General features: G+C 47.9%; 1 protein-coding gene across 1 annotated transcript in view; it reads right to left on the bottom strand.

Annotated features, from left to right (window-relative positions):
- Nucleotides 1-14,371, bottom strand: part of BUB1 (BUB1 mitotic checkpoint serine/threonine kinase) — a 56,351-nt gene extending 41,980 nt beyond the window's left edge. The window contains exons 1-7 of the mRNA XM_081068415.1: nt 13,637-14,371; nt 10,174-10,233; nt 9,956-10,094; nt 8,940-9,136; nt 2,326-2,369; nt 1,562-1,662; nt 17-69 (exon numbers count right to left, since the gene is read on the bottom strand). Of these exons, the coding sequence (XP_080924541.1) occupies nt 17-69; nt 1,562-1,662; nt 2,326-2,369; nt 8,940-9,136; nt 9,956-10,094; nt 10,174-10,233; nt 13,637-13,662 (620 nt within the window). The 5' untranslated portion in view covers nt 13,663-14,371. The remainder of the gene's footprint in view (nt 1-16; nt 70-1,561; nt 1,663-2,325; nt 2,370-8,939; nt 9,137-9,955; nt 10,095-10,173; nt 10,234-13,636) is intronic.
- Nucleotides 14,372-25,555: the final 11,184 nt, after the last annotated feature.

The following is a 25,555-nucleotide window of genomic DNA, read 5'->3' on the forward strand; positions in this document are numbered from 1 at the left end:
CAGTCATTGTACTTGCATTTTCGGCTCTTTGTCACAAGCTGAAGATGGTACTCCAGAAACTTCTGAACCCTGAAAAGACAAAAAAAGAAGTGTAAGCAATCATTACCTGAAAAGAAACCATCACCCAAATTACTTCACAAGACAATATGAAAACGCTGACTGGTTCTTCACGATCAAGTAGATTTATATGTTCTTTTCAATTATAATATCTGAAGCTTTAGTTTGCATTATTAATCTTACAATAGCTTCTGCTAAAGTCCAATAAGAAAGTGACTTAAAATTGTCTACTTGGGAATAGAGAAGGGCATTTATTTACCTTTGATCCATAATCTGGGGAGGGGCCACAGTGCCTAAGTGTTATAGGATTAACATTCCAAAACGCCACATTCAAAAAAAATCATTAAGATTTTCTTCTGGCACTTCTTATCCCCAGGAACTCACAGTGCTGGCTTTTATTCACTGCACAAGTATTTACTGAAGACCTCATACATGTCATGTCCTAAGCTGGGTCCTGGGAATGTGACCGTAAACAAGACCCATCATTTAGCTGCTGGCTGAGAGTTCAGCCAGGGCAACAGGAAGCAAGAAGGCTGGTGAGCACACGCAGGGTGTCAGTTAGGCGAGGTGGAGCGTCTGTCAGGATGTGAATGCGTATCCTACTTCTAAGAACGTGTCACTCACTATAGCTTGCACATGTGCACAAACAACAGAGCCACTTCCACCGGATTTAGCTTAAAGGAGGTCCGGCAAAGTTTGAAGGGGCAGTTGTATCAAGAAAGATGCTGGGAACAAACAAGGCTGAGCAGAGGAGAGGCGAGTATTTTACACACCAGCAAACCATTAGGCAGAAGAGATCTTGATGGGGCAAAAACCTTGAAGACGATAAAAGACAAGCTCAGGTGGAAGGCCACCTTTCCCCACCGTGATGGCAGTTCCATTTATTGGTGGGCGGCAGAAAACTGACAGACGTCATCTGAAGGCTTCTGCTATCTCACTGAAATAGTCAAGGCTCAAGTGTGAAGAGCGTGAAAAGGAGTTTAAACTCACTATAATTTGGCATTAGAGTGAAACGGGGAACATGAGACACACACGAAACGTAGAGTGACTGGGAAACGAACCAGGATTGCCTGGAGTAGTAGAGCCCGGGTTGAGGTTAGTCACCAACGTCCGGAGCTCTGAGTTTGTAACCAGGGCTCAGAAGCCTCCAGGTGGCTGTGGTCCAGTGTCGGGTCCCTGGCCTACGAGGAGGCGGCCAGCAGCCCAGAGGAGAACAGCAGCTGGGGCAGCGTCTCAGCACGTGGAGACAGGATGTTGGTGCGGTGGGGTGCGTAGGTCAGGTTAATGCAGAGAGTGTGGTCGGCTGGTAAATTATTTAAATCCAATACTGGACGTGAGCAGTGGGGAATGATGACAGGCCACAATGTCCCCACAGGTGCAGGTGGTTGACATAAAGGTCAGTCATGAAGGACAAGGTCAAGGAAACGAGATGACAAAATGGGAGTGGAAGGCAGCAGACGACTGACCATTCAATACCATTCCCAGTTTCCACAAATATTATTACCTGATTCTTAGAAATGCAAGCTGAGTCATTTCCTGGATTTGATTTTGATGTCATCATTTGGTTTAAAATCTGAGCATTTTGCAGAGGTTCTGAGGTTCTAGCTATTGGGTGGGAATGAAAGAGAAACAAGTATAAAATCAAAGTAAATAAAATTACTACAAATACAGTCCCTTGATCTTTCAATAAGTAGCATTAAGAAATAAACCAGCTCAGCCAACACTGTCTCACAAAGTGTAACTAAAACACTTTTTAGATAAGAGGAATATTGTAGAGACAATTTTCTGATCAATTCAAAATGACCAAGGAAATACCCAAAAGAAATGTGAACTTTAATGAGTTAAACAACAGGATAGGAGAATCCATGCTTACTGCTAAAATGTTATCTTTATTTCTAAGGAAGAAAATAACTACATTTCTTTAAAAGTTGCATTAAAGACATTTCATTCAATTCAAAGCAGATGGCCTCCAGAGTAAGTACTGTTCTCCATTTGGAGCAATTCTGATTTTTTTTTTTTTTAAATTCTAAGAATATAATGAAATCACCAATATTTTCATGTGGGTTTGCCCTTTTAAAGCGCTAAGACAGAGCTGCTGCTCTCTGGGGTTGTTCAGCTGCCTTGACGATCAGAGTGCCTTCCCTGTTACCTATGACAGTACAATCAATAAATACCAGATGGATTTGTTTTTTAAAGAAAAAAAAAAAGCAGTGCAAATCAGAGACTAAATTATCAATAATTTAGACATTTTAGAAAGCATTATTTTACCTTGAGCTGGCAAATGGGTTTCAGTGACACGTGTCTGAAATAACCTAAATGACAGTAGAGAGGCATAATAATCAATAAAGATTATAAACTTCAGTTTAATACATACTTGCACTAAAACAAAAACTAAATACAATAAACAGCTTATTTGAAGCTAGTAAAGACTGAGGTCAAGAGAAAATGTAGAATTTTAAAGTTGCTTTAAAATTAAAAAAAAAAATTCTGGCATTATCTTCATACCCAATACACTCGGATTAGAAAATTCCTCCATTTGCCTAGTTTATATCAGTATTTCTCAAACCCACATAACAAATGCACCCTCCTTCTTTGTGTACCACATACACCAAACGACATGGGGTATTTGAACCCTATATTTAAGCATTCTACACACCTGGAACATGATGAATATAATGTATGGAAGAAAGATGTTTAAGCACAAACTCAGACTACTACTTACAAAGGCAGATACAGAGCTGTTCATGACGGCAGAACTTAAATTTATGTCATTTCACGGCACGTTTGCACATCAACCCAATCTGTCAAGTAACATGCAACTTCCACGCCTGACATTTTGGGATGATGTCGGCAAGAGTGCATTGTATAGACTAAAAGCAAAAGGCAACCAGATGCTAAATCAGACTTGACTCTTAGTTCAAACAAACCAACGATTAAAAAAAATTAAATTGAGTGATTATTACTGGTAATTTTGTTAGTACAAAAACGGCGTAAGTTCTGTAAGAAATCACCTTTTAGAGATGTTTAAAGAAGCGTTTGGGGTAAAATATTTTGGTGTCTCAGATGTGCTTTAAATTCTGCATAGAAAGAATAAGTTCAAATGTCAAAATTATTATTATAAAGAGCATGAGCACTATAGCAAAGTTGAAAAAAATGGAGTGTATGAAATACTGGAAGGGGTACGGTGAGATAAGCTGCCTCAGAGGCTGGCCGGCAAAGAGGGGCCGAACACTGGTATGAGAGTTCCAGTAGGTAATTTGGTGACGTGTACCACAAGCCTGAAAACTCTTCATATACCATCTTTGACTCAGTCTCAATTCTGAGAATCTATTAGAAGAAACTAGCTAAAAATAGGAAATGATGAGGCAAAAAAGGGTTAATAAAAGTGAGGCCTGGGGCCAGCCAGGTGGCTCAGGTGGTTAGAGCTCCATGTTCCTAACTCTCCAGTTCGATTCCCACATGGGCCAGTGGGCTCTTAACCACAACGTTGCCAGTTTGATTCCTTGAGTCCCACAAGGGATGGTGAGCAGCGCCCCCTGCAACTAAGATTGAACACCGCACCTTGAGCTGAGCTGCCTCCTGGATGGCTCAGTTGTTGGTTGGAGAGCGGGCTCTCAAACACAAGGTTGCCAATTCCATTCCTTGACTCCTGCAAGGGATGGTGGGCTGCACCCCCTGCAACTAAGCAATGGCAACTGGACCTGGAGCTGAGCTGCGCCCTCCACAACTAAGACTGAAAGGACAACAACTTGAAGCTGAACGGCATCCTCCACAACTAAGATTGAAAGAACAACAACTTGACTTGGAAAAAAGTCCTGGAAGCATACACTGTTCCCCAATAAAGTCCTGTTCTCCTTCCCCAATAAAATCTTTAAAAAAAAAAAAAATGTGAGGCCTGACTGCCCAGGCCTGCACCCCCTACCCAGGAACTGCCCAGGCTCATCTCCTAGACATAAATCAAAGGTGTCCGAACACTCCTAAAAAGAGGACATAAGACCCAACTGGTATTAACTGGTTCCTCACACTTGCACAAACTGTTACAACCTGTCGGTTACTTGACCTCTAATCTCATTATAATACAATTAAAATGAAACAAACATTAAGGCTTGGGCCCCGCGGTTTTTTCTGTATGCATTAGGTACAAGAGCATGTGCAGAAAAAAACTAGTTATATAACCAATATATGTCAATCAAATGACCTCAGTCAATCTGTCATATCTCCTGCTTTGTACAGAAATTTACCTAGTACCTATATAGGAAAGTGAACCTAAAGTTAGGTGCACATGTCTGCCTCCGAAACTTTTATGCCAACATCTTTCTTCTTGAATAAATTATCCTTAACTTTTTGAGGCTGTGAATTCATTTACCTTTTGTGAACAACCAGGCAGTTAATTCCAATGACACAACATTCGGCGGAAACTTGGGAATTCGACTCTCCTCCCTCTCTCCCCCTCAGTTCAACTCTGCCTCCTTCTCTCTCCCTTAGGAGCCTCTCACGGAAGGATGTTAAACCCTCCTACTCCTCTTACTCCCTGTCTGCTTTACTTTAGTTTTCCATGAGGCACCTCCAATGGCCTAGCTCTGTAAGTGGATATGCCTGGGACGTCCGTGGGGTGCCAGGAATTACAAAGATTGGGTCCACGACCCCTGACCTAGCAGTGCTGAGGAAGCTCTCACAGCTAAGTAACTCTCATTCTCTCTCTCTCAAGTACGTGGTAATGTGCACTAATTCCGAAACTCCACAGATAGAGACCCCTCAGAAACTAGCGGAAAATCAGGGGGACGCCCTTTGATTTCCTGGCCCAGCTACCACAAACCACTACCCCCGCAGCCATAGGAGGTGGCCGCTCTGTTCTGCAAGCGGGGAACTTGTACTCCCTGGTCTCTGCATTGGAGCCTCTTTCAGGCACCTGTTCAGGGCTTGTACGCCGTCTGGGCTTCGTGCCAACCGAGCTTCTCTGTCTGAGGCCCCGCTGCAGTGGCGGACTGCTCAGAGACCAGATTTTGAACCCCAGCTCCTCATTTCAGGATTTGGTTCTGTAAGTGTTCTGGTACACTTATTTGTTTTGTTTTATTTGCCTCTAGTCTGTCTTTTCTCTTTTTCTTTCCCTTTTCTATTCGTGTCTGAGACACCAAGCTGATCGAGAGCTCTGCACCTATACCTTCTGAGAGACCCCTAGGTTGTGTATTAGCAAACTGGTTAACTTATAATTAGAAGCCAATGATGTTTTATTGTAACACTGTTTGGCCCACATATATTCTAATTCTAAGGAAAGGTAGCCTTTCAACGGGTCTTTAAGTTATTATACTATTTTTGAAGTTAAAATTGTTTTGTATATCAACTCTATATTCAGAAACTTTGCAAAAGCAAGTCTTAAAAGGTTTTTCTAACTCTCAATAACTTTCAGGATCTTGCAGATAACATGAAATGTAAACAAAGGGCTGCTGCAGCCGCTGCTTGAGGCTGAGGTAACTGAAGAGAAAAAAAGAGGTACTTTTAAACACAGACGGCAAGCCAGACCTCCTCCACCCCCCCACCTCTTTGTTCCAGCCTCTTTGAAGTTGTAAGGGCAACTATAAGATCTTAGGTTCTCTCTGCAATTATTGGTGGTTCTGTTTATACATATGGTCTCTAATATCCATATTTGTCTGTTTTATATATAATATAAAGTTTTTGCTTCTGGATGGTATTACCAGTTTATAATACATGATTGGCCTAAAATCACCAGTGCTTATGTTAATTAAGATAATAAAAACTGACTCAAGTACTTCTCAGGATCACGTGGTCTAAGGAAATATTTGATACTAAGCTAGTTTAACTTTCAGTTAAATAGACATGTCTTTTAAGGTTATTAACATTAAATATGGTATCTTTTGTTTTACCTGAGTTTGCAAAAATAAATTCATGTTATCTCTTTTACAGAATTTGTCAAGAAAATAGCTTAGGTAATAATTAACTTTGAAATATCAGGGTTAAGAACTAATAAGAAGTAACTAAAATAAGGTTTAAATGAAACTGTTCAGTAATAATTATATAATATGGATGTTGGACGTGGTTTCTCAACATCTATTGGTGACTTAAGATCTTGGTTTTGCTAAGTTGTGTTGAATGATAAAAGTTATTAACTATCTAGGTATTTCAAAATAATAAAATACTGAAATTTCAATTATTGGATAGGTCTGAGTTTATCTAATTCTGGCTTATCACGGAACATTAAAAGACAAATTAAAATTTGTTTATAAATATATCTTGTATTGTATTATAAAAGCCTATGCTTTGAAGGTTACAAAATATATTCCTCGATTTACCAGTGGAAGTGCCAATTACTTGCTTTTGGTTATCAGTAAAAATTAAGGTTGTGAAGGTTATAGATTCTAATTAATATAAAAGGAAAGGATGATGTGTGTTTTCAAGGAAGATAAGAAGGTATGGAAATACATTTTTGAAGGAACTAAGACAAAGTAGTTTGTCTTAAAGATAGTTATTTCTGAGTGAGTGAAAAGAGACAAACTAAAGACTGGGAAAGTTGCAGAAGGCTTATAAAAGAAAAATCTTGAGAGAATTTTATATATGGTTAAGTTAAATACGATTAGTAAATTTAAATATCAAAGGTAAGCTAGTACAAAATTCGAAATGAGTTTTCTCCCTCTGCTAATAAGTAAGACAAAATCTGTAAGACTATTGGTCTACTACTACTATTAGGAAAAAGTTTTCTGCCTAAAAAACGAAGATTATATGGGTATGTATCATCAAAATAATTTCTGTTTTATATCATCTTAATTAGGTCTTTAATTACACAAGAAAATTAAATCTAAGAACTAAGTTTTGCTAATAGTTATATGAATTTCTCTATATGTTTTTATTTGAAATCCTGTTATTTTATTTAAACCACAAATTTAAGATGTTTGAGTTATCTAGACAAGAGCTATTAATCATTATTTTTAAATTTTAAATTTTCAACAAATTAGCTATTTGAATAAAAAGTTTATTTTAGAAAGCATAAGGGTAAGGTTGAGTGAAGAAATACAACCATATCACAAAAACAAAAAGTACAGATGTAAACTCAAACAGCTACTGTGTATACATATCGTTTCAAGTACAAAATGGTTACTCAACAAACACTTGTTAAATTAAAGGCAGAATCGTCAATAAATTATATAATTTATGACCAAGAAATTCCATTATTATAACAATCTAGTTAAATTAGCTCAAAGAACTGTTTGATTTTACCAGCATTTTAATTCTATATACTGGTGTATGTATGTGTATAGGTACAAGTTCAGAAAGTTATAAAAAGAGTATCATAAACAAATCCAATTAAAAACAAAGTCCACAATGCAATGGGGAAATATTGCCAGGTAAAGTTAGTATAAAATGCCAACTCAAGTTAAGGACTGAGTAAATACTTAGACAGTAAAGAAGGAAATTTAAAGATTGATTAAACAAACAAATAAATAAATATTTATTTATTTGTTAAAAAATGTGTTGATAGCAAGGATGTAATAAATAGTAATTTTTCTTGATATTCTTATATCTACACCAATATAAGATTAGGTAAATGCTTCTTTTATTCTTTCATTTTGCATATTTTATAACAAAACAAATATTATTTTTTCAGTTACTATTTTGATATATTACTGAATAAAATAAAACAACCTTTTGTTACAACAACTTCTGTGAATTGTCTGTATTACTACAGTGTTTCCCTGAAAATAAGACGGGGTCTTATACCTTATTTCCCCCAAAAGACTTGGTCTTATATTAATTTTTGCTACAAAACACACATTAGGGCGTATTTTCAGGGGATGTCTTATTTTTCATGTACAACGATCTACATTTATTTAAATACAGTCATGTCACCTTCTTCTGGAACATAGTCATAACGTACTAAATGAGTCCGTCTGGCAGACGATCTTATTTTCGGGGAAACACGGTATATGTACACATATACCGGGGGGTACCAAAAAATTGCATACAAGTGGACACTTTGGTCAACGTTGCTCAAACAGCAGTTCGCTGTAATCAGAAGTGTCTGGACACTGATGGTAACCACTTTGAACATCTCTTGTAATTGCAGAAGTAAACGTGACTTGTGTTCATTTTGTTATCGAATTTCTATATTTTAAGACTGCTGGAGTTTACGTCTCTTCTCATGTCAGATATAAGCCAGTAAAAAGAATAATTTAACTGTTTTTACCAAAAACCTAGATAAATTAGGGTAAATTCACTCACCTTTTGCGAATGACTAGGGATTAATTCCAATGACATAACAGGAAATACACTAGGAGATGCTTTTATGATGAAGGAAAAAGATCTTGATACAAAACTGCTTATGTACGTAAAGCATGAATGCAATCCTCTAACAGGCAGAGAAAAGTGCCGAGCAAAACACCAGGCTTCTTCTGCTTTAGTTTTCTGTATTTTTCAAATTCCCTAAATGAGGTGTATTTAATCATAGGTAAAGTAAAAAATTGTGAAAACCAAAATTGTTCATTAAGATATTATGTTGTTCTTTATAAAAATCACAGCATTCGATTGGAGAGCAGTTAAATAGTGACATAATGCTGGGATAGACTTTATAATCACTTTATGAGGATATAAAAGTTCCTAATTTCTTAAGGGCAGTATAGAGCTCAGTGTATACAAGCAGATGTACAGTATGGTTTACTGTTAAAATACAAAGGCACATAGAGGCAGAGGAGAAAAGATATTGGCAGGAAATGCACCAAAATGTTAACAGTAGCATTTCTGGGCAGCTGCTTTCCATGTCACTCTCTGTATTATCCACATTTTCTACAACGAGACGATGACACTAACAATCCTCTCAGCGAACATCCTATTTCAAAGTCAGAGGCCCCACACCGAGCTCCACCCCAAACTACCTGTACTGTTGCTGCAGCAGCTCTCCAGGTTCCGCCCGGTTCTGAATTCCTCTCCGGAAGACGGCGCTGGCACACTGCAGCTCTCCCTGGCCCTCCAGGTGCCCAGCCCAGGCCACGTACAGAGGTGAAGACAGCGTCCCAATCCCATGGTTGTACAGGAACTCAAAAAACTGGTGACGGTCACTGTTGCACTCAGCCTACAGAAACCCAAAGCCAACAGGCATGAAAACCAAGGAACCAGACCAGCCAGAGGCTTCAGGCTATACCACGTGGGGGAAGGTGGGGGGGGGGCAGGGAGTGGGGTGTCCTGATCACAAACAGAAAAGCCAAGCTCTTTCCTTTCTGTGACACTCAATGTCCCCATAATTACGCAGACTATTTCCCAAGGTACTAGCAGGTGCTCTATAACCCACTCTATGAAGTAGTACTCTGTCTTAATCTGAGCTTGCTCACGTTCCATACTGTGCCTCTATGCTGGTATTTTGTAATTTAGTGAACCAGTCCTTGTTTACTGTACCTATCATTCATGATTTTATTCTTAGAACTCGTCCCCAAGCCTTTACTTCAAGATCGAAGAAACCCTACCTTTTAAAGCCTAGCCTGAGGCAACCGTCTCCTTTTAGCACTAAATTTAGTTTCTGAGTTAATATTTTGTTAATTATTCGCAACGAATTTAGTTTATTCTTAGGAACTCTTAGTACTAGGGAGTGCCTGCTTCTCCCCCGCCCCCCAAACACACTTCTCATCCAACAAACCTTTTTATTGAATTGTAACTTATATTGTAACATTTACAGACTTGATACACAGAGAAAGAGGGTTCTAAAATTAAGTCACTGACTCCACAATACAGAAGCCAAAAGGTTCTAAAATACACATCTCTGACCATAAAACTTTAAAAAATTTATGACTGAAAACATAAGAAATTAAAAGAAAAAATAGTCTAAAATGATCTTATAATCTGGGGGAAATAAGCAAAAGTACAATTATGATTTGATAATACCCGAAAGTATACTTACAAATTTTAAACAATAATTGATGAACCTTGGGTCATTGTGGTATCGCTTCTTATCTAAGAATTCCTTCATTAAATGTTCTAATAGAGTTGTCAAGTATTCTTTATTCTCAGGAAAATTCTCTTTTACCCACTGCATGTAACTAGGAAAATATGGATAATATTAATTTTCAGGGCAGCAAACAGTTTTGTTTAAAGGAAAGAAATAGGCTAAATGCTGACCTTTCCCATTCACCAAGTGGGTCATCACCCTTGTAGCACTGCATATGGGCCTCAAACATTCTAGAAAAGAGAAACATATGCACATGGAATGTTAGCATAATTCCTAAAAGTGAAAGATATATTTTATTTTATATTTATCACTTACACATCTTAAAATGGAAATCTTACACATGAATTCAAATGCTACATACAAATTAAAGGAGCACTCACTCGGAGTGGTCAGAAGCAGTCGATATTTTTCCAAGGTCAGTAAGACCCAAGGCCTAGAAAGACACAGCTGGAAGAGGGTCCCCAGCTCTACCCCTAAGAGTCTCCTCCTCCTCTCACTGATCCCAATGTCACCACCACCACCACCACCACCAGGGAGCAGTAACCACAAGTTTGCAGCTTCCCCTCCTACACTGGGAGCTGGCTTGGGCTCAGTTCCTCTCCTTGCTTCTCAGAAGATTTAAAGAGGGCTTGTGAGTGGATGTGACGGCCAGGGTATCACCAGTAGGGGTTCCAGACAGTTTGCTTCCCTGGCCTCAATGGAACAGGGCCCCTGTGGAAGAACACGAAGGCAGTGCTCATCATCAGTGAGCCCTGCTGGCCCTTACTTCCACACACACAACCACAGCTTCAAAGAAACCAACCTGGCAAAGCAAGTGTTTCATGGGCGCTCAGGTGCTAGTGGGTAAACAAACAGAAACCTGTAAGATCACTCAGGCAGTATTAAGCACTGGCTGGCGGGAGTGGGGGACGAGATGGGACAACTACAACTGGGAGAAGGGGTAAGAGTGTGACAAGACTTCCTATTTCAGGAGCGTGGTCAGGAGAGGCCTGTCCCTCTGAGGGGTGGCATTTGATCACTGCCAGGGAGCCACACAGCTGTTTACGAGTACTGAGCTAGAAGGCCAGGGTGACAAGATCTAATGTGCACCTAAAACATCTACTCAGTCTCCACGTGAAGGGGTGGGAATTAAGACTAGAAGTGGGAAACCAGTAAGGAAGTTGCAGTCCCAGGGACAGGGTGGGAACAAGGCGAGTATGGAACTGGGGTGCTTTGCAGAAAGAGACAATGGGACCTGTTGATTGGATTGCAAATGGTGTGAGCGAGTCAAGTTAAGGAAGACTTTAACGTTTTCTGTCAGATAAATTACTACGATTTTTTGGAAAAAAGGATTTAAAAGCAATACATTCTTCTAGTTATCATCTCAGTATACAAATGAAATCAATGTATCTTATGACTCAACATCCAGAAGCCACAAAAGAAAAGCTGACAAAAATATTAACTTCCATGGCTAAAAGTCTTTTTATTAAAAGAAAGCGTTTATTAGATCAGTGCTAACAAAAAAAGACTGGTCCTGGGGCCAGAAGTCTAACCCACCAGCAGCGTGGCTAGGTAGGAAAGACATGTCCTTCCAGTTGTGAAAGGATTCATGAAGCTGTAGACAAAGGGGGCCGGTGGGCAGGGGGGGAGGTGAAGCGGGGCCACTTCTGGGACAGGGTAGCAGAGTCCCAAAGCCCCAGGGCGCCCGGCTACTCTCTCTTTACAGATCATCTCGGAAATAGCCACCTGGAAGTGAATTAATAATTCCAACACACACTCAGGAGTGAAAGCAGTCCTTTGTCCTTTGTTAGCTGAGTAACCCCTTTCTGTCCCTTCCTTCCACCTTCTGGCTTGCTGCAATTTAATTCAGGACTTCTCAGGATTTTCTCCTTGTAAAATAAACCGAACAAGCCAGTAAAACACCAAGCAGAGTCACAAGAGAAATGATAAACTGGGATAACAAGACAAGAGCTTCTAGAAATTGGGAAGGGGGGTGGGAATCAACCCAATTTAAAGCTGCATTCCACAGAAAACTACTCAGCCTCTCTGAGAAGAGAAAGTCACCTCTGCGAGGTACACTCACTCACCAGACTGACACAAACGTGAAAGCGTACAGATGGAGCCGTGGCAGCAGGCACTCACATCTTGCTTCAGATGGGCATGCTCTCAATCCTGCCAAGGGAATTGCTAATATCTACCAAAATCACCAACAGATTTACTCTTTGATTTAGCAAATCTGCTTCTGGGAATCTAGGAGACAGATCTATCTGTGTATGTGCCAAGCCACAGGTACTAGACTTTTCACTGTGACACTATTTGTGATAGCAAAAGGCTGTCATCAACCTAAGTATCTACCAACGGGGGACTTTTTAGGTCAATTTTGGTACCTGAAATAGTATGCAGTTATAAAGAATGAGAAAGAGCTCTATGTACTGACAGGTATCTCCAAGGATAGCGTTAAGTAAAAAAGCAGCATATACTGTGCTACATTCTATGTGAGATAAAGGCAGGAACTGTACACTCGCACGGACATATATAGGTATATTCACGTATGGTTATAATATATTTGTATTTGCAAAAAGGAACACTTGAAAAATAAAGTAGAAAAATGGTGACATATCAGAAGGTGGGAGAATAGACAGGGAGCGATCCTAGTGAATACTTTTCTAAATCTTTTTTGTAACTATATATTACTTATTTTTTAAAATTAAAAATGATTACTTCTAAATTATGAATCTCTCTCTCTATCTCTCTCATGCCTCACAGCAGATAAGTCCCCAGAACGGCAGACCCAGCGTAAACATTTCATGTTCTGATACCGGCTCCATTTCCCTAGAAACATGGCCAAGTATACTCCACGTTAATACTAAAACACTCAGTTCATTACAGCAAATAAGTCTTCAGAAAGTCAAAATAAGGTCAGAAATGCCTGATTTCTCCTTTGAAAAGGAGAAAACTTAGCTCCTGAAGGTGAAATCCTTGGCTGGCTCAAGTGAAGCCTAAAGCAAGTCTTAGAGCAAATAGTTTTGTTTTGACCGCTCCTAAGGACCTGTCATTCGATCCCACAGGAAGATCGCCCTGGTGCTGACAAAGCTCACCGGCCGGACCTCCTGTCACATACAGTTGCACTGCTTTAAATGCTTTTGAAACCGTGGGGATCCATCTTCTAGGCCACAAGGCACAGGAGTGGGAATTTTAAAACTGTTAGCAGGCTGACATAAATGCTAAACGCACAGGTGTTTCCTAAAGCACACATCGTCCTAAGACTTCTAAACACTGCCTGTGGGGTGCTGGGTGAGAGCAGTTTTCAGCTCGCTCCCGGCCGCGCAGAACCGTTTACAGCGGTGCCTGGGGTGTCCCGGGAGACCTGCGGAGGCGGAGCAGACGGGCTCCGCGGGGGCGGGCGGGCGCCCCTCGGCGGCGCAGGCCCCGTGCGGGCTCCTCACAAGCGCCCACAGCCTTCCACACTGCCACGGCCCGCGACTCGCAGCGGCCCACAGCCCGAACGCGGCGATGCGGAGCACAGCCCCCACGGCCAAGGCAGGGCAGGAGGGGTCACGGAGGCGAGGCCCCGCCACCCGGGGCCTGCGGGCCGCAGGGGGGGACCCGAGATGCCCCAGCATCCGCCCGCCCACCCCCCACATCCACACTCACTGGAAGATATTTTCCGGGTCGTCCATGGCGAAAAGCCGCTGCCAGTAACAGTTTCACCAGCGCCAAAAACGAAGAGCCGCTGCCGATTCGAATCTCCCGCGCAGCCGCAGTCGCCGCGACGAGCGTTTGCCAGGAACCTGGCCATTGGTCACGGCTGTAGACGACTGGCCAATCGCCAGGGCCGTTGCCAGGAGACCAAGTCCCGCCTCACCGTGACGAGCGTTTTCCAGACGCCTTGCCATTGGCTTCGGCTGTAGTTTGGGTGACCAATCACCGGGGCCGTTGCCGGGAAACCCAGTCCGCCTCCCCCGCGCGCTGCAGCTCCTCCTCCTGCCCTTGTTCGGGTTTGATTCCGGAGCTCGCAGCCGGTAGGTAGGATTGGGTTTCTTCGTGCAGCGCGGCGGATAATCTTTTTTGTAACTATGTATTACTTATTTTTAAAAATTAAAAAATAATTACTTGTAAATGTTGAATCTCTGTCTCATGCCTCGTAGCTGATAAATCCCTACAGGGGCGAGTCCAAGGTGGACACTTCCTGCGGCGACACCGCCGCGGCGCCCCGGCTCCCGGCTGGCCGGGCGTCAGCGGTGCGTCTTTTCTTCGCCGTGCCAGCCGCAGCGTCTTACGCAGGGACCGTCCCGGGGCAGGCGCTGGCGGAAACAAGTACCTGACCGGAGGTACCGGGCGGACACATGGGGCTGGGCCCTTAGTGCCGACAGCCGCTCCTCTTGTACCCCTTTCCGCAGGGATCCGAGCCACAGCCACTAGGCCTGGGTCACAGCAGTGGGAAGCAGCACGCGTGCGTGGGGGCAGAGCGCTGCGTCGGGGGGCGGGGGAGGGGCCGGCGGCGGGGCGGGGGGCCGGGGGCCGGGGGCCGGCGGCGGCGGGGCGGGGGGCAGGGGGACGGCGGGGCCGGGGGGCCGGGGGCAGGGGGACGGCGGGGCCGGGGGGCCGGGGGCAGGGGGACGGCGGGGCCGGGGGGCCGGGGGCAGGGGGACGGCGGGGCCGGGGGGCCGGGGGCAGGGGGACGGCGGCGGCGGGGCGGGGGGCAGGGGGACGGCGGGGCCGGGGGGCCGGGGGCAGGGGGACGGCGGCGGCGGGGCGGGGGGCAGGGGGACGGCGGGGCCGGGGGGCCGGGGGCAGGGGGACGGCGGCGGCGGGGCGGGGGGCAGGGGGACGGCGGGGCCGGGGGGCCGGGGGCAGGGGGACGGCGGGGCCGGGGGGCCGGGGGCAGGGGGACGGCGGCGGCGGAGCCAGCGCCAGGGGGGGGGGCGGGGCGGGGGGAGGGGCCGGCGGCGGGGCGGGGGGCCGGGGGCCGGGGGCAGGGGGACGGCGGCGGCGGAGCCAGCGCCAGGGGGGGGGCGGGGCGGGGGCAGGGGCCGGCGGCGGGGCGGGGGGCCGGGGGCCGGGGGCCGGCGGCGGCGGGGCGGGGGGCAGGGGGACGGCGGGGCCGGGGGGCCGGGGGCAGGGGGACGGCGGGGCCGGGGGGCCGGGGGCAGGGGGACGGCGGGGCCGGGGGGCCGGGGGGCCGGGGGCAGGGGGACGGCGGCGGCGGGGCGGGGGGCAGGGGGACGGCGGGGCCGGGGGGCCGGGGGCAGGGGGACGGCGGGGCCGGGGGGCCGGGGGCAGGGGGACGGCGGGGCCGGGGGGCCGGGGGCAGGGGGACGGCGGCGGCGGAGCCAGCGCCAGGGGGGGGGCGGGGCGGGGGCAGGGGCCGGCGGCGGGGCGGGGGGCCGGGGGCCGGGGGCAGGGGGACGGCGGGGCGGGGGCAGGGGCCGGCGGCGGCGGAGCCAGCGCCCGGGGGCGGCGCGGGTCCTGTGGCGGGGCGGTCCGCGCCCCGACGCCACGGCAGGGAGCCGGGGGTGGTGGCCGGCGGCCCTCGGGAAGGCCCCCGCGCGTGGTCCTCGTGACCGCGCGGGCCTGTCGCCGGGCTCGGGCTTGGTCCCGCGGGCGGGGTGCGGGCGGGGTGTGCGGGCGGGCTGGGCCCGGGCCTCGGGCCGGCTGATGTCACCGGGAGGCTGGGGGTGTCCCGGAGGCCGGTGTCAGCGGCCTGGGGACCCAGGAGCCGCGCAGACGGAGTGCTCGGAAGTGCAGTCACAGCGAAAGAGCCCCCGTGGTGAGGAGCCAGATGCCCAGGAGGTCCGTGGTCGCGGGTGCTTTGTCCCCGACAGGACGAGAGCCAGCCGAGCGCCCTGCCCGCGGTCCTCCCCGACTTCCCGCTCCGCCTCTCCAGGTCGCTTCAGAGCCGCGTGACAACGCAGGAAAGTGTGAAGAGCTATTCACGTCGTTATTCCTTTCAGAGAGGCTGTGTGGCTGGTTCGCTATCTTGGCACTGCTAAATTAAATGCCTGAAAATAGAATAATGCTAATTAGCAGCTTCTGGAAATCCTGACTCTTTCCGAGTCCAGAATTTCTCCCAGGGTGATGAACTTGGCTCCACACAAGTATCCGATTCACGGGGCTTGCTGCTCAAAGGATGCTGCCCTGGGTCTTGTAGAGCAGCGCGAGGTTCTGCCCACCGGCACAGGTATAACATATCCTTGGCTCCGCCAACCCAAATTTTCAGCTTGGCTTCATTGCAGTTAAGTCAGTCATCAGTGGGGTTTATAACCTCGGGTAACGCAAACAGGTCCTGTCCTTACAAGACTAGTGGTTTTGTCTGGGAGCTGAAGACACAGTCCTAGAAAACTGTTTAAAGAGAGTATATGTGCGAATGAAGTGCCACATGAATATTCAAACCACCTGCTGGAGGAGTCCGGAGGAGAAGGGGAAATGTGCCTGCTGCTCAGGTAAAGCTTCACGGGGAAGGTGGGGCTTGAACTGGGCCTTGAAGTGACCTGGACGTGGGAGTGGGGAGCTCATTCCTGGTGAACATCAGGATTACCGAGGGAGATCACCCTTGACTCTTGTGAATGAGTAGTGGAGACTTTCAGAAAGAATTGTTTAATATTTTCATGTCAAGTCTTCAGTGCTAGATTAAGGACTTTGTACCTGATCGTGGTCATAACTGGGCCTTTTTGGAGCAAACAGTGTTGTGGTCAGGGGACCTCCTGGTAGTTACACTCAGCTCCACCCTGTTTTCTAAAAGCCCCAGAAGTTGCCCTTCTTCACTTCTGCTACTACCATGGCGGTACCTCCCCCACCAGGCTTGTTTGTGGAGTAGGGGAAGGTATTCTGGGTGCTTCTTCCACACTGACCCTCATAAAAGGCACAGGGACCCTTTACAAAGCAACCACTGTGGGAATATGTAGGAGTCATAGAAGTAAGTACTGGGGTTCTCAGCAGTGATCGGAAACTGAACCGTTTCTAGGAATGATTTCCTGTTTACTCAGTGAGTTTTCCTGGTGCTTACTTGTGGAAGTCCCTCTTACTCTGCGGGAGAATTACAGTGACCCTCCTTCACAGTGTATTTATCTGAATGTCCCCTTTAGGTTAATTAACCTAGTGGTGGTCAGGGTTTATTGGCGAGAGGGGGAGGGGTGGGCAGTAGAGGCAGAGAACAGTAATTTGCAGGCATTAAACTGGGTTTAGAGGCCGAGGGAACGGAAGGTAAAGTAGGGAATCAGATCTCAAGGAGGGAGAGTTCTCAGAACGCAATGACGTCTTCAGCATGTCAGGAAAAGAAAAGAAAGATAATGTGGGGGTACTGGAGAATCCACTGAAGCTACTTTGCTTTTAGATGTCCTGAGTGGGAGGGGTTACCAAGCGTGTGCCCTTGTACAGGACAAGACATGGCACAGTGGGAGGAAGACAGACGGGGGTTCCAAGCCTTCATGGAGGAGCTTATTGAAGGAAGTTTCATGTGCTGTTTTCTTTTAAGAGCTTCACGTTATCTCTACATGTCAGGGGTAAATGAAGAGCTTCCAAATCGTTTGATGAAGAAATAGTTTGACACTTTGATGAAGAAAATCTGTAAACCCCCAAATGCTGGCAATTTTCATAAATCATCAGTATAAGCAGAAAATATCAAAAGGCTGGCGGAAGTGTTGTTCATTTTCCTTAGGCACAGCCGGAGGAATGAGTCGCGGAAGACCAGAATTGGTCTATTAGAATTTATTTGGCATGTTTGAGCTGCGGGAGGTCAGGCTAGAAAAGACCATAACCTTTTGGAGCAAAAAGGGGTACGGAGTTTTGTAGGAGGGGGTAAACGGGGCTGTTCCCCCTTCAATGCTTCAGGGGGTTTTCGTTGCAGTGTCTCTCACAACCAAGGGTTTCGGGGCACGACCAAGCCCTCCGGCTCCATGTCCTGGCCCCCAGGCCACCATCTGCACTACCCAAGCCCGCTGATCATAAGCCCCTAGGAGACAAACATGAGCCAGTAGGTACAAAGTACAAAGCAAGACAAGATGGCTTTTAAGGTAAGAAGGTTTCTGCTCCTGGCCTAAATATGGTCTAACAATTTTGTAAAAAGTTGCTAACTGGAAGCTCATGCCATGACAGCACTTCTACTTCCATCTGTCCTAACCCTCGTCTTCTCCGCCTGTCCTTTTTCCTCACGCCTGTGTTTCAGAGAGCAGCGGTTATGATGGAGTATCTGAAAACCTACTAAATAATCATCCTTGCTTCATTGATATATGCCTCCGTTTTATTTTTACTCCTGTGGCCGTAGTGCTTCTGTTTCCTTACCTCCCCTGACCCACAACACAGTGTGAGAGGGGAGGCTTGTTTTGAGCTGGGTGCCAGCAGCCAAACCCAGCCGTGTCTAATGTTTTTGCCTTTCTTGCTTCAGAAGGAGAAACGTGCAGTTACGGCTCTCTCTTCCTTTAAAACTCTAATTTGCCTTATCTGCTGACTTAAATAGCAAATTTCTTCCTATCTAAAATGACTAATATGTTTTCTAAATTATTAGGAAGTACAGTAGATCAAGTACTTTTATCTGTGTTTGGGCTTTCAGTGACTTGTTATTTCAACATCATAATGATGAGTCATCAAATAAAGAATATCAATAAAGAGATAGAAATTGTAAAGGAGGACCAAATGGGAATCATGGAGTTGAAAAGTACAATAACCAAAATGAAAGATTTATTACAGGGACTCAACAGTTAAGTCGGCGGAGGAAAGAATCAGTGAGCTCAAATCAGCAGTAGGGATTATGGAAGCTGAAGAACAGAAATTTAAAAAATGAAAAAAAAAAGAACAGAGCCTCAGAAATGTGGGGCATAATTAGTGTACGAACATACACACCACGGGAGTATCAGAAGGAGAGGAGAGAGAGGAAGGGACAGAAAAAGTATTTCAGGAAGTAATGGCAAAAAATGACAACAGTGGAAGGCCTCAGCAGAAACTCTGAGTGATAGACTAAGGGGGCCCTCCCAGGGTTTCCAGGTAGGAATTACCCCCCCCCCCGCCCCTCCCTTCTCAGGAATTTTTTTCACTTTCCGGTTACCGAATCCCAAGATACAAACTGTTTTCTGTTCTCCACGACGAATCATTTCCACAAAGTGACGGCCGATACTACCAACCACCTGGGTTCAAGGAGCCGATTTTCCCGATTTCCCAACTAACTTCTCGGGATTCGGGAACTGGAAAGCAAAAAAAATTCCTGAGAACGGGCGGGAATTCCCGCCTGGGAACGCTATGCCCTCCTAACATCATCTCCTAACTGAAGAAAAGGAACAGAATGACCAGCATCCTGGTTTGCCCAGGACTGAGGAGCTTCCTGGGAGGTGGGACCTTCAGTGCCAAGACTGGTACAGCCCAGGCCAACCGGGGTTCCCGCGTCAAAGAGAGGAGGGTTTCCCCAGCTGTGGCAGCGCAGAAAGATACACTGGGGCAGGGACCTAGCCCATCAAGGGGGCCCTGAGTGTGGCCCTTGGGGGTTTGGGGGAGGATGCTGGTGGCATTGTGCTGGGCAGTGCCAGGGGCTACTTGGTTGAGTACATAGTGGACACTTGCTATTTGCCCCTCCAGTTTCCACTCTTGTGTCCTGGCAATAATTTTCAAGTTCCTTAGCAGAGTTACCCCTCTCTAATTCTCAGTTCCGAAGGTCTATTCACACACACACACACACACACACACACACACAAACACCTCCCACTTACCACAGGAAAGCACTTTCTACCTCTCCCCCACCCACTCCCAGAGGAGATGACTATCAGGTTTGTTTGAAGTATAATAGGGGTGGAAATTTGTCTCTGTGGCAAAGGAGGGAGAAAGGTAACCTGAGGACAGCCCAAGCCCGGTCAGGACAGGATGCAGTTCATGCCCGTATGTCATTGAGCATATATGCGTGCATGCTGTCCTAATGTGTGCATACCATGTTGACAGTATGGGTTTATGTGTGTGTGTGGCAGAGATATGGGTACCAGGACCTCATCACCCATCTGTGCACTTTCTTTTAGAAGACTGATATGTCCTAGATGTGGTGCCCTCGTGCAGTGTGCCGCCGAAACAACTGCACATGGTGCCCAGCCCTCTTGCCTTGGCCTTCGATTCTGAGAACACTCTCCTGCCCCCCTTTTTCTGTGGTTAAGTTCTACTTGGCCTTCATGTCCCAGCACCCCCAAGCTGAGGTTACACGTCCCAGCACTCCCCTCATGCGTTGTATTCAGACTAGCTTTCTCTCCCTATGAGACTTGAGACATCACAGAAATGGAAGTTAAACAAACCATAAAGTTATACTGTCTCCAATTGGAATTTAAGATAAGGATTTATTAAATTAAGGATTTTGCCTTAACTTCTTTGGTTTTCTCTTTGTTACTTTGTTGATACCGAAGACCTTGGATTCTAATGCCATTGATCCGGTTATTTATTTGCTTTCTGTTACAACATACACCAAATTGTTTCCAAAGAACACCAACATTGCTACTATTATTGAGACTATCACATAAAATTTCTCTGTTCTTTTTTGCCTTTGGGGTGCTATATTCCTAATGGGCTATGCCAGTTAAGCAATGAACTTAAAGTTAATTGAAATAATTTTTCTCTTGTGGTTATGCCACCAAGTTGAATCAGAATTGAATGAATTCGTTTCAGTTTGCTTTTGATTTTCAGGGACTGCTCTTTTTCCTGTTATATATTTAACATTTTAAAGCTACGTAAAATACCCAGTTCCAAAGTCAAAATTATAAAACAAGGTGTATTCAGAGAGGTTTCCCTTTTATCCCCACTTTCTCCATCTTCCTATAAGTCTCAATTTTTATTAGCTTTTGCTCTATCCTTGTTTTTTTTGGAAATATAAGGATACGCACAATAATGCATTTTTCCTGTTACACAGAAGGTAGCAGGTTCTACACACCGATCTTTACTTGCTTTTCAAACAACGGTCCCTCCTGGCGACCGCTGCGTGGCACCACACAGACACAATCCTCAGTGTGCCGAGGTTGGTCTGTGAACTTCACAAGGGTGGCTCTGCCCTGGACCAGGGATTTGTCTCTTGGAGGAAGGATTTGGAAAATGGAGCTGGCCTAAAAACTGGTCTTGCTCTGGGCGCCAGGGAAAGTCACATCACAGTCCACAGCTCTACTGTTGCCAAGAATGGGAGTCTGTGGGTGCCACCTGGGAGTCCTGATGCCAGACTGCCCGCTGTGGTGCTGCCAGCACGTGGGTGAGGCTGCAGGAAGCCCATGGAGTCTATGGCAGACTTTATCCCAGGGGGAAAGGCGGCAGGCACGTCCGGGGTGAGTGACCCTGCAGTAAAGCCCAGCCTGTTTGGAGGGAGGGCATGCTGAGGGTGGTGTGGTGGCTCTTCTGGAATCTAGCCCCTGGGGGAAGAGAGGCAGTAAGCTGCCAGAGTTTCCCCACTGCAAACTCTGCTTGAAGGCCTTGTTCACACAGTGACCACACACAGGGAGCCATGCCTCCTGCTTCCTTGTCCACACCCACCTTTTTGTCCCACCCCAGGGCTCCATGTGGGGTGAGGCAGTGGAGCTGTTCACAATCACATGCGAGAAACTTCTCAGGGCTCCTGGAAACATCAGTAAGAGAGGAAGCAGGGCTTATGGGGGCTGAGTCTCTGTGTTGACAGGTGAGATGGGGCCAAGTAACTGAGCTGGTACCTTTAGTGGGGCTCCCAATGGACTACAGGGACCCTGTAAATCAGCTTTCCAAATCGCCCATTTCCCTTCTCAAACCCCAGCGCAGTGGCCACATCCTCCAGTGTTCTTGTCTGAAAAGAAGGGACTAACAGGACAAACTCCGGGGGCTCCCAGCTCTGACTCTTTATGGTCCCATGGTTTCTACAGAACACTCTCAAGTCCCCTGAGACTTGAGGCAGTGTGTGCCTCACCCCAGAACCTGGAGCCCCAGACTGTGATGTTCGTACCCCAGGGTCCATGAAAGCAGTGTCCATAAAGTTCCCCAGGCCAGTCCTGCCTGGGCGATGTGATATAGGGCAGAACCCTGTGAGCCTTGGGTCCCCCGCCATCGAGAGCCGTGGCCCCTGGGCAGGTCAGTTAACACTGCTGGTCACTCGGGCACCAGGAGCTTGAAGGACCTGGCCCGCCTGGCGCACACAACCATGTCGATGCAGAGCGCCACCACGGGTGGGTGGGGCCGTGGCACTGCTAAGTGTTGTAGCTGAGGGCCCGCCTCTTGCCCAGGGCCCAGCGTCCAGGAGCACAGAGTGCAGTCAGCAGAAGTTCACGGCCTCACTCTCCTGCGGAGGGCCTGGGACTGCAGAGTGGCCCCCGGGCACCAACCCAGATGCCATCCCCAGAACCTCCTCCTCAGAGGCCTGTGACCGCTGGGTTCCCTCTGAGGAACCCAGGCTCTTATCCCTGCCTTTTTCTGCCTGGTAGAGGAGTTAGGTCTGCCCTGAGAAGTGGGCTGCAGTGGCGCAGCTCTTCCGTTTTGCTGCAGAGTTCAAATTGGTTCTAATTACGTACAACAGAAAGCCCTGGCTAACACAGACAGTCCAGCGAAGCCATGTTTTATTTCTTCCCCCTCCCTCCCTCCCTCTTTTCTTCCCTCTCTCTGCACTCTGGGCACCTGAGAGGGTTACACTTCTCCAGGCTTTGGTGCGGCGTGGCAGAAGTGACCCAGAGTGGTGCTTGTCATTTCTACAGCACCGGTGTGATTCACTCTTGTCCTCTGACACTGCGTCAGTGATGCTTCAGGTAGAGGGACAGGTGACTTGCTGGGCACCGCCAAATCCACTGACAGATCTCAACCTGGGTGCGGGTCACACTCACAGTTCTGTCCTGGGCACTGGGCAAAGGGGAGGAATCTGAGTTTCAGTTGGCCTTTGTGGCCTCAAGCGCTCTTCAGTTTTATCTCTTGCTGATGGGGCGTGGCAAGCAGCTGCGAAAGTCCCTGAGTTTGTGTCCTCTGTCCCCTTCCATCCCTGCTTGCAAACTGGTCAGTTCTTTTCTAAGCTCATCTCTTTCTTATAGCAGACTGTCAAACGCAGCCAATGTAGCCAACATGCAATGCTGACCCCGTGTCTTCAGCATCTCCTGGAGCAGTGTCCACTGGCTATGTCATCTGTCAGCGACAGTTTTATCAGACATTTGCCAACCCGCAACGTGAACCCCTTCCATTCAGGTTGGTGGCACCCTCACTGTCCCATGCTGACCCTGAGCCAGTGCATGTAGTTGGGATTTTTATTTCAGCACCGACATTCTTCCAGTATCTTTCCAGATAGGCTGCATTACAGCTGGGTAACAAACAACCCTCCAAAAAGTCTCAGGGGCTTATAACAACAAAGCTTTCTTTTGTCACTCAAGCTACATGTGATTGGAAGGTAACTTGGTGACTTATGTGTTTAGCTGAGTCAGGAGAAGCCACATCCTGACCTGATGCAGAGATCACTGTGTATCCCCCAGCGGCCTTGGACTTGGTACGGTGACAATATGGGAATGCCGTTGCCTCCCTTGAGGAGGGAGAGTGTATTTTGCCAGTGGACAGGGGAGTGAGATAAATATTTGAACATCACTAGTGTGCTGCTCAGAGACTAGTAGGCTGTTGGCCTCTTGATGTGTCCAGAGTGGTACCTTCCTTCCCCCACACAGTCAGGACAGAACTGCTGTGGCCAACGGGCTGTGAGTGCAAGTTACTTGTGTTCTTTCCAGCTGGAAGTTTTAAAAGACTGTGTGGCCACACAATGGTGGCTGCTCTGTCAGCTGGGGCCTGGAGTGAGAGGATAAGGAGGAGAACCCCATCTAGCGTGCGTGAGAAATAAACTCTTGTCTTTATACACCCTAAGGTGGGGGGTTGTTTGTGACCACAGTGTACATGGGCTCATTTTAGGGTTGCTTCTAACACTGTCCTATCCCGACTGATACAGAAGGAAGCACCCCAGCCCCTACTCCCCCGCCGTCTGCTGGGTATGATGTGTGCTTAGAGCTGCAGTGTCCATGTTATGACTGACAGGAGACGAGTTAGAGAGAAAGATAACACACAGAGAGGATGGGGGCAGAAAGTAGGAAAGAAAAGCTGGGTCCCTACAGTCGCACCCCTGAATTAGGTTTGGGACTCCCCCGCTTCAGGCCTCCACTCCTGGAGAAAACAAAGCCCCTACTCATTGCACTGGGGTGGGGGTTGGCACCCCAAGGATGTTCCTGCCCTAATCCCCAGAGCCCAAACATTATCTCCCACGGGAACGGGGATGTATTTGGGGAGATTAAGTTACAGACTTTGAGATGAAGAGTCATCCTGGATTATCTGGGCCAGCCCCTTGTCATCACAAGAGTCCTTACTAGAGTGAGGCCAGAGGGTCGAGGTGGGAAGGTACCCGGCGATGGAAGCAGAGTTGTGATGCACTCTGAGGGCGGAGCACGGGACCAGGCCCCAACAAATGCAGGCGGCATCTTGAAGCTGGACACAAGGAAAGGGAGGTTTCCCTGAAGCTTCCAGAAGGAATCCAGCTCTGCCAACAACTTGATTTTAGTCCTGTGACATCCATTTTGGACTTCTGACCTTCAGAAGTGTAAGAGACTAACATGTCTTCAGCCACTCGCTTGTGGTCATTTGTTCCACAGCCCTAGGATACTGGTGCAGGTGGCGTCCCCTAACCTAATGACAGCTGACTGCACCCCACAGCCCTTGCACACCCCGACAGAGCGGTATTTGGAAGGGAACTGCTAAGGTATTTGAAAGGAGAATCAATAACATGTATGAGTTACAGGAAAGGAGAGAACCTGTGCCACTTAGGCTGTAACTCATTTCCTACTGGCTACACAATAAAAGGAGGGTCCTGGGAGATCAGTGTTCACCGTCATTGTCTGTCCTGTCTGCATTTCCCAGCGACCCGGGACTGCGGAGCTGCGGGGCCTGCGGGTCTGGGCCACCCCAGCTGCCAGGAATATTCAAGTCCCCCGAACCGCCCAGTGTCGGGGTTGCCGGGATTTGAGCGGAGCTGCAGCTGAGCTGGGACCAGAGCAAGGGCCAGGCAGGCGGTCTTGGATCTCCGGGGCCTGGCAACAGGCTGGCCCGCGAGGTCGGCTCTGCGCAGCCGGCTTCCCCTCATACTTGCTTCCTGAGGGCTGCAAGGACAGCCTGCAGGCGCCGTGGAGGAGAGGGCAGGGACGGCAGAAAGCAGAGCCACCAGGCAAGGCGATGGGACCTGGGGAGGAGACCACTCACGGCAGGAGCCCAGGCGAGAGGTCCTGCTCTTTGCGGGGGGGGGGGGGGGGGGGGGGGGGGCTGGCGTGGGGGGGCGGGGTACCAGGAGAGGAGGGCGGGGCCGGGCGGGGTCGGGGCGGGGCCGGGGCGGGGCCGGGGCGGGGCCGGGCGGGGCCGGGGCGGGGCTGGAGAGCGTACCCCGCCGACCTGTGCCCGCCTCGCGGAGACCGCGGCGCGATGGAGCCGGCGGGATCGGGAGCTCGGGGCCTCGGCCCTGCACCGCTACCTGGACGGCGAGTGCTGGCGCCTCGAGACCGCGCGACGTGGGCTCCTGGGCGGCTGCCCGCTCTTCCGGCGCAGGTACCGCGCCCGGCGGTGTCCCTCAGCCCCCGCGCCCGACCGTGTCCCCTCGGTCCC

Source organism: Rhinolophus hipposideros (assembly GCF_964194185.1).
Source record: "Rhinolophus hipposideros genome assembly, chromosome: 12".
Classification (NCBI taxonomy): domain Eukaryota; kingdom Metazoa; phylum Chordata; class Mammalia; order Chiroptera; family Rhinolophidae; genus Rhinolophus; species Rhinolophus hipposideros.